Source organism: Myodes glareolus, chromosome X (assembly GCF_982192425.1).
Source record: "Myodes glareolus chromosome X, mMyoGla1.1, whole genome shotgun sequence".
NCBI lineage: Eukaryota > Metazoa > Chordata > Mammalia > Rodentia > Cricetidae > Myodes > Myodes glareolus.
In genome coordinates, this window is record NC_142053.1 from 115,534,608 (window position 1) to 115,549,085 (window position 14,478).

Below are 14,478 nucleotides of genomic sequence, written 5' to 3' on the forward strand. Positions count from 1 at the left end.
AAACTCCTGTCTCAAACACTATGTGCTTTGAGCACACTAATGTGTATACTTCCCAAGATAAGCCCATTTTATACTGGACAACACTCGACTATGATTTAGCTTGCATGAATAAGTACGTGTTGGTCATGATGTTTAAATTCAACAACTATGATACTGGAATATGTTAGTTCCATACTGCAGTCTGTGCTTATTGGAGACTGGAAATAACGCTACTAGTGTTCCCAGGCTGCCAAAAAAAAAAAAAAAAAAAAAAAAAGGATGTGTTAAGACCCCAGCCCTTCTGTCCAGTCAAGTTTTAGCACTGTGTACCCCGGGAGGCCCAGTCATCTTGGACATCTCTAGTGAATTCCAGGAGGTGAAAAAGGGTATAGGGTTGTATGTTAATAGTAACATATTTTAATAACCAAATGAAAATGCTTGCCGCACACTTAGGAACCTGGCCCTTTGAATCACTTTTGGGGCTAGAAGTTGTACTAGCTAGTCCAGGCCCCAGTGTCTCCACAAAAAAAAAAAAAAAACTGCTTTGAGAGGATCTTGCCACAGCACTCTAGAGGCTGCTTGTCAGCCAATTGGCTCAGCTACATTAAGTGTAGGACCAGAGGCTCAGCTTCGGACCCTCGAAGCAAGGGGTCTTGACTCTCAGTCAGCGGAAAGGCCCTCTCCACTGGAAACCTTCCCTTTCCATGCCCTATCTCCGTCTGAAGTGTGAAAAATCTCCCGGTCTATACATCCTTTTGACCATTCATGGGCTTTGCTGGCCACTGTTCAGTCATACAAGCCGTGAACACGTATCGCTTTACGGTCAGGCACTTTACAATGCAGAGCTTTGCGACACGCAGTGCGTCAGGAGCACCTGGTTTCTGGCACGCGGACAGTTAAAAGGTGTCAACAGACCTCGGAGGTCGGTTTGGCTGCCAGACGTCTAGATGGTTGTTTAGCGGCCTGCCGGCAGGTTTCTGAAGGCTAGTGTGGCATCAAAATACGTAAGTTATGGATATCTTAGCCCCTACTTTAACCTTTGTTGTCATGGGTATGTGTACTAATGTGTAAAACAGCCATCTGAAGTATTTTGCCTTCGGGGTGACAAGATACGTTTGGCGAATCTGTACTTTGCCGCCTCAAATGATGAAAACTCTGTAGTTGAGTGATTTTTCAGTAATTTTTCTGTCTCCGGGCCACCAGTGCTTGGGATCTGTTGGTGGCCTTGGGGGTTAACCGCTTTTTGGTTGACAGTAAAACCTTACCATTTTATTGTAAATATGTTGGTTGGAAGGAAGAAAAAGATGTAGAGGGGTGTTGAGGACGCCTTCTAGAATGTTCTGTTTATCGTTAGCTTAAGCATCTAGCGGGCAGATGTGGCATCCCGAAGTAACTGTAAAATGTCTGGATCCCTGTAAGGCCCAGTAGTTTCGGGATATGCTTCTGGGGCTGGCTGAGTGCTGTGTGCTCCTTTGGTTGTTTATTTGTTTGTTTTTGTTTTGTTTTGTTTTAAAGGCTCTAATCTGTTAGGAGTCATTTGGCTTTCTTCTCTCCTGATTCTCTCCGAATTCAGGTTACTGTTGTAATTTGCCATGTATGTTGTTAAGGAAGAGTTGAAAGTTGCTTTCAGCCCTTCAGTCAGTGTGACCTATATTTAATGGGATACATTGTTGGGATATAGTTTTCCCAATTTGGACTGTTTTAGTATAACATTGAAAGACCTAGATGTTACAAATTGCATTTTGTGTTTTTAATAAAGAAGTCTTAGAATAAAAGTTTGTTTTCATCCATCCAAGTCATTGTGATGTATTCCATATGGAATAAGTTGATGGCAGGTGACTCCTCAGTTTAGTTGTGTGGAGTTTATAACTTAGAAAAATCTCACTGCCTTGATTTGCCTTTTGTGTTTTAAAGAATTATTTGGAGAAAATGTACTTTTTTATTCATCTTAATAATTGTTAGCTATGCCTTATGGGATAAGTTGATGCCAGGTGACTCTCCAGTTTAATTTGTTTGGGTCTTTTATAACTTGGAGATATCTACCTGTTTTGGTTTGCTTCATGTATCTTTTAAGAAGTCATTGAGTAGAACACAGTTTTAAGCCATTCTACCCACTGTGATCTATATCTTATGGGATCAACTGGTGGCCTTTGACCACCCCCCCTATTTTGGTGCCTATTTGCAAATTTTGAAACTTGAAATTTATGTATCTGCCTTTTGTGATTTGCCTTGTGGGTTCTTAAGAAATTTTATGGTAAAAATTATTTTTTAGCATTCTTTTCTCTGTGAGCTCTGCCTTATGGGATAAGTTGATGGCAGGTGATGGCATGGATTTTGACTATTTGGGGTTTTTTATTTGTTTGTTTGTTTTTTACTTAGGAAGATCTTGCTGTTGTGAATTGCTGTCCTTTAAGAAGTCTTGGGTAAAAGGTAGACTTTAGCCATCCTAATTATTGTCAACTATACTTAATGAGATATGTTCTTACAGATCACTCTTCCAATTTGGCATTATTTGGAGTTTCCTATCTTAGAAACTTCTGGCTGCTGTGATTTGGCTTTTGTGTCTTTATGAATTGTTAATGTAAAAAGTTGTTTTGAGCCATGTTTTTAGACATTGTGAGCTGTGCCTTATGGGATGTGTCGTTGGCAGATGACTCTCCTAATTTGGGCTGTTTAGGGTTTTATTACTTAAATTGGAGTTATCCTGATGCTTTGATTTATCTTGTGTGTTTTTAAGAAGTCATGGGGTAAAAATAATTTGATACTATCTGATTCTTGTTTTTTTCTGATTCAAGATGTAGAGCCAATATTGTATTATGTTTTTTAACAACTGGTTGACTCCAACAGTCATCTTTAGTTGGGCTATTTAGAAAGTACTAAAGAATTTTCAAATGTGTCAGTCTTTTTCTAACTTTTTACTTTATTATTTTGTTTTCTAGGAATTTTTCTTCTATAAGTACTTGTACCAGTGGAACACTGTTCTACAACATTCATTGTAAGAATAAAACTTTAGAAGTAATTTTATGGTTTATTCACAAGACAGAACACTAAGAAATTGTTAAAGTGACTATAGTGTTAGCTTGGAAAGGCCTCTCCTACCATAGGCTACTTCTGCCTGATTTTGAGCTTTCTGAGTTGAATTATATACTGTGTTATCTTTCATGTCTGGCTTTTTTTTACTCAAGGTTGTGGTTGTGAAGTTCATCCTTGTTGGCAACAGCAGTAAGTAGTTTATTTTCATTATGAGGTTTTCTGTGTGTGACTATAGATACAGGTTAATTACTTACAGCTCATGCCAATCTTAGAGTCAGGAAATCCTAAACAAAAATAAAATGTAGTAGAAATTATAGGTCAAATTGAGATACATTACTATAGTGATATTTCATTTGTATTTTAATAAATAAAGCTTGCCTGAAGGTCAGAGAGTGAAACAGCCACACTGGTCAGCCTTACAGACCAGGCAGTGGTGACACACATGCCTTTAAACCAGTAGCCATACCCATAGAAACTGGGTGGTAGTGGTGCATGCCTTTAATCCCAATCCTAGAGAGGAATATAAGATGGGAGGAGACAGCTCTCAGAGTCTCATTCTGAGATTTCTGGAGGCAGGATCGCCATTTCAAATTGAGGCAGAAGTAAGAGACAGTGGCTGGCTGTTTGGCTTTTCTGACCTTCAGATTGAACCACAATATCTGTCTCTGGGGTTTTATTAATCATGTTGCATATTACAATTTGAAATTTTTATACAACATTGGTCTGCATTTGTCTAACTTGAGAGTTAACGCTCCCATCTTTTAATCTCCCTTTGAATTTCGTCCTTAGAGACTCTGGTCACTAGTCTCCCCACAGCAGATTAAAGGAGAACAGGAAAGGGATGAAACCCTGGTCCCTTTATTATGTCTTTCCCTGCTGCTCTGTCTCAGGGTGAATAAAATGAATTCACTTCTGCACTAGGGTGTCCCTCTAGTAACTTTGCGCCAGGAATTCAAGTCAGACCTCTGATTGCAGAGGTCTGGTTCTGGTTCCATATTAAATGACTCAGGGCTATAATCCAGCCTTGAAAATTCTGGAATTTATTTTCATCTTATATTTCACATGCATTTCTTTATTTGGGTTTAATGTTAAAGTCTAACTCATAAGACAGTCATGATTTTGGAGCTGCGATGGGCCCTGGAGATATGAGCCTCAGAAGGGTTTACAGTACAGGTGAGGAGGTGGAGCCTCCTTGGTTGACTCCACTCACATTGCAGCAGCAGCCCAACAGCAGGAGCAGTTCAGAAGCAGCCCAGAAGCAGAAGCATCACCACCAGGAGCAGTTCAGTAGCAGCAGCAGCAGTACCACCACCACCACCAGCAGCAGCACTAATAGAGACACCAGAGATGGAGACTTGAAGTGACAGCAGCAGCAGCAGCAGCAGCGATGTCTGAGGCAGCAGCAGAGATAGTAGTGGCCAGACAGTAGTGGCCATAGCATTGGTGTCAACGGTGGCAGTGGAAGCTGCCTTTAGATCAGAACAGATTATTGGGGCAGTATGGTGGCATTCTGTCTCCCTAAGCAAAAACCCCTTTGAGCTCCTTTACATAAGTGTTAGCAATATATTCTCTTGTTTGGTGGCTTTTAGTGCTCATTTTGTAGTTTGGAAGCAACTGTTCATAGATTGCACTTTCTTTTAAACTTCATTGTGAGCTCCCAGTCATTGCTCTTCTATGCATAAAGATGTATTCTAGTGCTGGAAATGTAGCTTAGCAATAAGGCACTGAGCTAGCATGGATAAGATCCTAACTTCCACCCTCAGCCCTGTAAGGTTACCCATGTTAAGTTGATGTAGATAGTAGGTACATGAAGTAGCGTTTTTATGCATTTCTTTTCAGGAGGAGAAGGTTTGCCTCTTAGATGACTAAACAGTTTCACAAATAAACCTTCCAGCAAGTCTAACCTGTCGCGCAGCAATGATGTCTGCCTCCAAAGAAATGGCTGCGGTTTGTATTTGAAATTGTCTCTCTTCTTTCCCTGGTGCTTTAGTTTTGCTAAACTGAGTTAAATTAAATAAAATGAAATGTATTAGGTAATAAGTGCAGTTTTGACAATGCTCTATAAAATTTCTATGAGCATTTGTGTATAAATTTAAGAACATACACAACATTTCTTCTGGGTACTCTGAAATTGAACTGCAAACAAGTACAGTCTGTATAAAACTCAACTTTATAAGAATCTGACAACCATCTTTGCAAATTGGTTTGCCTTTTAAAATTTCTGCTGTATTCTGAAATGGAAATTATTAAACTATATTTAACCTTGCATAGCAGTGAACACATTTCTTTAATCACATAAGGACACACATATTAATGCCATTGAAGTAATCTATATCAACTTATATCAACTGCTATGCTTTTCATCATTGGAGACAATGCTCGCTGCCAATTGTTAAAAGTCATTGTGGGGACTATTTACTTGAAAACACCATATGAAGGTAAACTACTATATTTTTGTAAGGAATGTTATATAACACAAGTGTGTGTTAATTTAGTAACCTAATCAGTGGAAGGCTTACCACATACAGAGCTACCAAGTCTGTTTACTTTACACAGATTATCTACTGTCTCTTATCTACTCGCCTCATTTCTTAGAATAATTATTTTGTGGAAATGTAGCACTTATTTATGGTAACTTTTTTTATTTATACCCTGTCTTATTTCAACAACATTTTAAGGTGTTTTAGAAATTAATTTAGTAAGAGGAAAATGTGTTTAACTGTTTTCTAGTTTGACCACATGGTGGCAATGTTGGATTATTTAGGAATCAAAACCAGGGCAATGCTCTGATCGTGGTCAGTTTGTGTTGTGATTGTTGGTTTTTTTTTTTTTTTTTGGCTTTGAAAGCATTTTTAACACTGAAGATTAATGTCTCTGCCCTAAAATAAGAAGGTGTTAAACTCAATGGAAAAGGGGACTCTGGTGTAGCTAGATTAATGAAAGCATAGTTCTGCAAGTATACTTTTTCTCTTGTTTTCCTGAAACAAGGTCCTTGACCCAACCAGGCTGCCCTTGAACTCATCACCCACCTGCCTTAGTCACACATACTTTTCTACATAGACATGGTATTTAAAACATAGGTCCTTTGATAACACATCAGGTTTTCAAAACTTCTGAGAAGTGAAATTAAAGTCCTCAGCTTTTCTTTTTGCTATTTTATATTTTCTTTTAATTTGCTAAGAAATTTTTATCCTATACAAATATGAATGCCTCCTTAGGATGGTAATGATAATATATTTTATGAGTATGTACCAAAGATTACATTATATACATTTCAGTTATATAAGTAATATTAAGTAACTTGTTGTGCAGTATATCAGTGTTTACCATTTGAATGAGAAAAGTTTAAATCTTAATTACTTTATGGAGTTTCTTTAAATTGAATCTCTTTAGACGGTGAAATCTTAGCCATTTTGCATGTTCCCTTTTCTTATGTATTAGGACATTCTGAGCAACTTTTTACTGGAGTTCTAAACCTAGAATCTTCTGGTAAAGTCTTTCCTTTCTCTTTTACTTGGCTGGCAATTAATTCCATTCCTTGTAGTGTTAATTGTTATTTCATCTCTGATTTAATTAAGGCTTTTGAAATATTGGTAAAAATTAAAAACAACCTGTGTATAAGTATAAGGTATGGTCACTATTTGATTTGATTCTTTCTGAAATAAAACATTAACTACTTGTGATATAAAAACTATTTTAGAAAGAACCTCACCTACCTGAAATTCGTGCAATTGAAGAATCAAAAGCGATTGTGGATATCATGAACCATTGCCAGGTGTGACAACTTCTCTTTTCAGTGTGTTTTTCTATAATGTTAAATTGTAAACATGTTTTACTTTACATGAGGGGAAAGTGTACAATTAATTGAAATTTTGCCACATCAAATTTATTGTGATTATTCACCTCATTGCGATTATTTTGACAATTTCTACATAGAATATTTTCAGGTGAAAATTTGAAATATCAGTATGTGTATTTTAGATCATTAAAAACATCATTTATCAAGTTTATGTCTTTTCCATCTATGTTGTTAAGTATTAATTTCCACTATACAACTTTTAAAGGAAATGGGAAGATTTGAATTCACTTTTAATATGTGCTTAATTAATTACCTAATATCACAACTGAAATGAAAGGACAGCCTACTCATGTCTTACAATGAATTTATCTCATGTAATTTTGAGGGGAAATCATAAAAATAAACTTGTGGATAGGGACTGATAGAAGTATCTAATTACTGTGGATTTTGTGAGCTGTACACCCCAGAGGCAATGGAAGAGTTTAAATAAATGATTCTTGTCCCATGAGGTTTACAGAATAGACTGAACTAACATACTTTGAAAAGTAAAAGTTTATGTGTGCCTTTCCTTTTAGACTGACACTAGTGAGGACAGAAGCCATGCTCACAGGACTTGGTCTTAAGATTGTGCAGAAGTAGGGGTGGGTGGATAAGCGTGCCTGACCTGCAGTGCCCAAATCTTGACAACCCTGAAGCCTAGGGTGTAGTGTTCAGCCAAGAGACCAGTAATTGTGCAAGGTGAATGGGATGTGGCATTGCGGATCCCAAGCTGTTTAGGATCCCAAGCTGTGTCCCTTAGGGGTCCTTGAGAATCCTGTCACATTGCTGAGTGTGCTGGTATGTATGCACTCCTTACGTGTGTAGGAGATGATAACAATAAAAATATGCAAATTCAGAGGCAGGAGGATTGCCACAAGTTCAAGGCCAACCTGATCTATATAGTTAGTTTAAGGCCAGCCAGGGCTTCACAGTGAAACCCTGCCTCAAAAAATAAAAACATAGAAGCAAAGGAGTCTTTTAATATTTGGTGAAAGTGTATTGTTTTTACTCTCTTTTTGGGATTATAATATAATTAAAACATTTCCCCCTCCCCTTTCCTACCTCCAAACCCTCCCATAGACCTCTACTTGCTCTCTTTCAAATTCATGACCCTTTTCATCAATTGTTATTGCATGCTTATGTTTGTGTATATGTATGTACATATATGTGTGTGTGTATTCGTAAATACACACTGCTCAGCATGTACAGTGTTATTTATATGCATGTTTTCAGTGCTGACCATTTGGCACTAGACAACCATTTGTTGTGCTCTTTCCTGGGTAAGACTATTGCTCTCACTCTTAGTATTTCTTAATTTCCTGTATTTCTTTGTGCAGAGTTGAGGCCTTGTGGGCTTCCCCCATCCACTTTGGCATGTTTATTGGTATTCTTCTTGTTCAGATGATGTTTAGGTAGTCATGTTGGTGAGATGTTATGGGTCTACACCATAACATCTGGCATCACTAGGAGACATGGTATCACAGCAAACCCCGATCCTCTGGCTCTTACGATCTTTCTGCCTCATTTTCCACAATGTTCCCTGAGCCTTAGGTACAGGAGTTCTTTTATACATGTATTCATTGGGACTGGGCTCCCAGAGCACATTTTGAGAACCACTTTACTTGCACTTCTCTCAAGATAATTTCTTCAGGACAGGGCTTTCTTTCTTTCTTTTCTTTTCTTCTTTTTTTTTTTTAGGTTTTGTTGTTTGTTTGTTTGCTTTTCATGGTTTTTAAAATTTATGATCCCAGAACCTAGCAAAGAAATTCTGACAGGAGGAAGGTATTCATCCTTGAATGAAGAAATGTTTATGGTATTTTATAAATATATTATCTGAAACTTTTGAGCATTTCATGAAAACCCATCAGCATGTTATCAGTGGTGTTCCTCATTGGTATGGCATATAAGGTGTACTCAGTGCCATTGAACCACCAATGCCAGATGCTTAATTTTTAGAATACTTTGGAGCCCTACATCACCTATGTTTTATTTGGCTCTATAGTCTTCTCAGAGTGGAACACTCACTATTTGTTCACAAGCTGTGGTGTGGACGCTGACTCTTATGGTTACCGGATTTGAATGCTTGTCTCCTATGTGAGCGCCCTCTTCAGTGGGAAGTGCTGCAGTACACATAGGTGGGAGGTTGTCAGGAGTTGTGATGCACTCACCTTCTGGCACTGAAGAAACTTCCACATGTGCATGAATCAGCTACTGCAGTGAAAGGTGGAGGAGACAGTATCTCAGCCAGTGTCCTGTGGCCCTTAAAACCAGGCCTCTAATGATAGCATGATGTGTCTGACTACTGGAGAACTTCCATTGTGTCTAGCAATTAGCTTTTTGCTTTATGCATTTTGAAACAGCAACTACTAATGCCTTTTATTATAACAGGTTATCTCTAAAGCTGTTCAAAGGCTGGAAAAGAAGCTTGATGACATGGATCACAAAGTAACAAACATTTATTACTCTCGTGCCAGATCCTTTTGGCGTTACCCTGTAAGTGTACAAAAACACTATCACAACTTTGATAAATACATTCTGTCTAAAGATGCCAGTCGGTTAAAGTGATAGAGAGTTAGGAAATGTGGGATTATCAAGGTTTATCTGTACTTCCTGGAGGAGCAGATGAGGACTGCAACTCTTTTTGAAAGAATAATCAAGTTCAGGATTAATAAATGTAGAGCAATGAGCATCTTAAAAGTATATATTTAAAATACATTTTAAATATACATTTTAAAATGTACTTATAAAATATGCATCAAATTAAATGTAGGTCAGAAGAGAAAGAAAAATCATGTGATCAAAAGACAACACCATTTTCCAATGTAAAATAATGTTGCATGGAAACCTTAATGTCCTGACTACTCTTTTTATTTCTCTTTTTATTATGAAGCCTTTAAGATCAGTATCTAGAAGATACGATTACCTGAAATCTAAAAGAATTAAACTCCAGGAAGAGAGCCAAATCGTTCATGACAATACCTTCTCCTATCCTCAAAGTTATAGTCCAACTTCACCAGTCCGCACAAGGGATGACTATAACCCTGATGTGGAGAACGAGGAGACTGTAGATTACACCCAGACTTGCCACCACTCCAATTCTATTGACAACACCCAGATGTACCAATACCTTGATTCTATTGGCAATGCCCAGGCGTTCCAGTATGCTGAGTCTATGGACAACACTGGAAGTATCCAGAACACTGAGAACGATGCTGTTTTCCAGTCTGACGATTCCCAGGGAGTGATATGTATCAGTTCTTCACCAGAGAGTGACTATCAAGAAACTCCACTGAGTCCTAAATATACTGCCCAAAGCTCCGAAGAGGATTGCGGATTTAAAACAATTCCTGGTTCTTCTACAATGATCCACTACAGTGACTTTGAAAATCCCAACTTGAACACCATCACTTCTTCCACTCCAGTAATGATGAAAGAAAGCACCCACCCTCAAGGGGAGCTCATCCCCATCCAGAATCCTGAAATGAAGCGATTGGCCTTACTGGAGGCCCAGAGTACACCTGTGATTGATCCTAATACTTTTGGTGAGTTTGGAATGGTACCAATGATTAACATCCTTCTTGTTTTCTATTTTGATGATTGGTTTGTAATTATATGTACAATGGTGGGCGTTTATTGAATAAGTATTATGGGTAAGGCAGTGAGCTAATCAACTAACATGGATTGTCTCTGGTGGTCTTCATAATGACACCATTGTGATTATGAAATCTATTTTCCTTATCTTTCCCATAGTAAGTGCCCAACATGATAATAATGTGCTAAGAAAAAAAAGGACATAGTTTTGGATAATTCACAAACAGAAAAAATGAAATTTCTGTTGATTCTCTTTGGTTAGAAAAAAGATCCTCCCAACAAATGACCAAGCCCCCTTCATTTGTCATCATACATCAATTGTAGGAAATCAAACATTCTGCTAAAGGTAATATTTGGGCACAGAGAAGATTCCATGCAACTTAGCGAATAGCACAGCAAAACCTGCTGAGATATGAGCACTTACATTGTTTCAGGTATCATTTCTTTGTTAAAGTATTCAACCAAAACATTTATTACTATTCAATTAAACATGAAAGAATAATTGCATAAAATCACTACTGATTGAACTCATCAGAAAATATTTTTAAATTCAAATTTACATTTAAACTACAAGAGATATGAATATAAAAATTGCGATATTGGATTTAAGAGAGAAATTTGCTGCAAAGAACTTATCTTGTTACCTAAGATAACTAAGGTTATTGAAATTAGTTGATATAACCAAGAAATAAGCAATTTTAAAGTGTAAACTTCAGGGATTCCCACTGCATTTAGTACAATAAATTAATTTAGAGAAAGTGACCTATAAGAGAGATTTTCAAGAAATTCACTGAAGCCCTTAAAGTAAGAGACTACTGAGTTAGCTCAGTTTATCCCAATTTAATCCAAGTAGCACCTTTTCCTGTATTTGCTTGTGACCTAAGAGGCTTTGGATTGCTACAACGTGTTTCATGAACATCGAAGCTTTGTACTTTCTGTGTAAAGTTGTTCTGTTCTTTGGGGAGGTCCAGTGACATACTCTGTGCAGCACTCTGCAGATCATCTTCCTTAAGGCTCTCATGAGATTTTACAGTTGGAATCTTGAGTCCTTAGGTACTGAAGAGAAGGTTCCAGGGTGAGACCATTACTTTCTACCTAACGTCTCTTCTTTTCAAGATTCTGATCGTGCTTTTAAAAATGTTTTCCCCACTCATTGTTAACTGCAGGTTTGTCATCCAAATGTACCAATGCTGCTATGAAAGACCTTGGACAGCCTTTAAACTGGTCTGTGAATGACGTGATAACATTTCTGAACCGTTTAGATCCTCCATTGGCAGACCAACTCTACTCCACCATCAGAGAACATGTAATGTATTTTTAAGTTCAGTTTTCCTGCTACCCAAATGCCACTGAATGACCTCTGAGCATTTTCTCACCAACTGAGATGGTAGGGGAACCCTATCATCTGATTTAATTTTTGTTTGTGAAAAGGTTGTCTTGTCCATCCTGTTGTGCTTAAATGTTAGGTTAATTGTCTCTTCTTTATGTGGGTAGCTAAACTTCTAATACACTAAGTAGCCTCAAGTTTGGTGGTTTAAGATTACAAGTCTTAGGCAGACCTCTCTCCTTGCAAGGACAAATTCTCCTCCTACTAGGGACTATAAGTAAGAGGAGTTTACCCACACTGCATTCAAGAGTGGCCTTCTTGTTATGATATCCAGAAACTAATTCCAGATGATCAGTTCTGTTTACCTTATGTGACTACTGACAGCTGTGATACTGATAACAATTCACAAAATGATATCATGGTTAAATTCTACCTTTCCTTGTATTTTCTTAAGTTTTTTTCTTTGGTAACTTAAAATTTTGATTGCAGAGGTCTTTTAATTTCTTGGCATGGTTTATTCCCAGGTACCTTTAAAGATATTGTGAATAAGTTTTTTTGTTTTTGTTTTTCTCTAATTCCTTCCATTTCTTTCTTGGTAAGATTTTTTTATTAGTATATAGAAAGCTACTGCTTTTTTAAAAATGAGAATACAGACTGCTTTTATTCTGATTTTAGAATTTCCCTACATATCTCCACTACTTTTGGTTCTTAGGCTCTTTTTGTCAGCTCTTCCAAGATGATTTCTGAACCTTGCACATGAATGAGTTATGGGTCTCTTTATTGATCACCATGTCCTGGAAAAAAATCTTCTGCTGTGGGTCAAGGGATGCACTAATATACATATACATATATATGAACTAAGGAGACATTTTATTGCTATGTTCATTTTGAATAATAATAATAATAAAAATTTCCCCTAGATCCTATGAACTATCCAGCCATAAGATTTTAGATGAAATTCTGTCTTATGGACCAAGCTTTAATCCAATATGAAAGTGGTTAGCTACTCCCATAACATCCGTACTAATATACCTATATTCTGACTGCTTGGGAGGCTGATGTAGGAGGATCTGTTGAGTCCAGGAGTTCTGGACTGTAGTGTGCTATGCCCATTGAATGCCCATACTAAGTTGGGCATCTTTATGATGACCTCCTGGGAGCAGGGAATCACCTAAGGAAGGATGAACTCACACAGCTGGGAAACTACTGGTTTTGTAGTCTATGACTATTAAAAGTTTAATCAGATAGAAGAGTTTTCTGCTGGCATTTCTAGGGTCTTTTAAGTATAAGATCTTATGACTAGAAAATAGAGATAATTTGACTTCTTGTTTCCTATTTGTATTTATTTTTAGTTCTTTCTTTTAACTTGCTTTTATGGGTTGAATTTTAATAAGCTCTACTTCCTTTACTTTCTAATTTTATTTCCTATCATAAGAGATTCTGTGTCTTTTTAGACAAGAATATCTGATTAAATAAAGTTCTATTTTATGCTGGAACTTAAAAAAATAATATACTTTAGTAGCATAAGGTGATGATAAATTAAAACACTAAAGAATTTTTGTAAAGATGCCTTTCGACTATCAAATAGTAGAGTATCTATACACCATTTTCAGTATAGGAAGAAAACCAGTAATTAGTCTTAATGTCTAATTAGCTTCAGACAAGTAACTCACTTTCAAATAAAAACAATACTATTGAACACATTTACAGTTTGCATTGATGTTGTTATATTCCTAGGCTCTATTAGAAAATTAATAGCCATGAAATTCATTTCTCTCATTCTTTTTACTTTTTTCATATGTACACAGTATTTTATTTATCACAGTATTTAAAATTAGGACATTTGATATAGTTAATTTTAAATATTAAGTTAAATTTGCTTTTTAAAATTGATATAAATATATAAATTTAAAAATGATACATTACTGTTCAATGATATTTATCATAGTTTTTATACAGGAGATACATATCCAGGGACTTTATAACTATGAGACACTTTAGTTTTGCATGTTCTTATATACAAAGAAACAATTGCTTATCAAATATGCAGTCTTGTTACTCATTTTAAACCTTTTCCCTCTCTCTAGGACATTGATGGGAAAGCCTTGCTGCTGCTCAGTACTGATGTAATGATAAAGTTTATGAGGATAAAGGTGGGCGTAGCCTTGAAGCTCGGCAGCTACATTCAAAAGCTTAAAGAAAGAGAAAACTGTAGCCCGCAAAAAAATTTGTAGAACTTTAAATGTTCTCATAAAGTCCTTCTTAATGCACAGCTAACTTCCTATGTTTATTTGTTTTTGTTTTGGAGAAGGTTCTCCTAAAATATGTTATTACTAGAATTGAAAAAAATACATTATAGTCAAAGTCTGCTTTGAGTTATTTGACATATTAGTATCAATATATACACATGTCTTCTTTAGATTTTTCATTTTATGGATTAAAATGCAAGAAACAAAATGCTATCTTTGATTTGGGTTTATCTTTATACATATTTTTAAAGCAACTAAAGAGGAAATACAAGGAACTAATAACTTATATAACTAAAGTGGTGAAATTTTTGGCAGAAGAGAGATTAAAGGAGAATATATAGTTACCCTTCTTGGATATTTTATCTGTATAATACTCTACCATACTTTTCATGTTCTTACAGTTTTTAGAAAAAACAATAGCCATATTGTCCTCTCTATTATTACATCTCTGGTATGCTTGT

General features: G+C 36.5%; 1 protein-coding gene across 2 annotated transcripts; it reads left to right on the forward strand.

Moving 5' to 3' along the window:
* Window positions 1-790: 790 nt before the first annotated feature.
* On the forward strand, window positions 791-14,136 carry Scml1 (Scm polycomb group protein like 1). Of its 2 annotated transcripts, none has more exons than XM_048440602.3 (8): window positions 791-983; window positions 2,919-2,974; window positions 4,852-4,959; window positions 6,713-6,787; window positions 9,239-9,343; window positions 9,741-10,392; window positions 11,608-11,747; window positions 13,856-14,136. In XM_048440602.3, the coding sequence occupies exons 3-8, from the start codon at window positions 4,930-4,932 to the stop codon at window positions 14,000-14,002; spliced, it is 1,149 nt and encodes a 382-aa protein (XP_048296559.3). In that variant the 5' UTR covers window positions 791-983; window positions 2,919-2,974; window positions 4,852-4,929; the 3' UTR covers window positions 14,003-14,136. The 2 variants fall into 2 exon arrangements, with proteins under 2 accessions (XP_048296559.3, XP_085540667.2); XM_085684541.2 differs by lacking the exon at window positions 791-983 and adding an exon at window positions 2,356-2,409.
* The last annotated feature ends 342 nt before the right edge of the window (window positions 14,137-14,478 follow it).

Bases quoted from the DNA above. Each gene is read 5' to 3' on its own strand.
- Scml1 (XM_048440602.3), top strand. From the start codon at position 4,930: ATGATGTCTGCCTCCAAAGAAATGGCTGCG. The intron at 4,960-6,712 runs GTTTGTATTTGA...AAACTATTTTAG, and splicing joins CCTCCAAAGAAATGGCTGCG to AAAGAACCTCACCTACCTGA. The intron at 9,344-9,740 runs GTAAGTGTACAA...TTTATTATGAAG, and splicing joins GATCCTTTTGGCGTTACCCT to CCTTTAAGATCAGTATCTAG.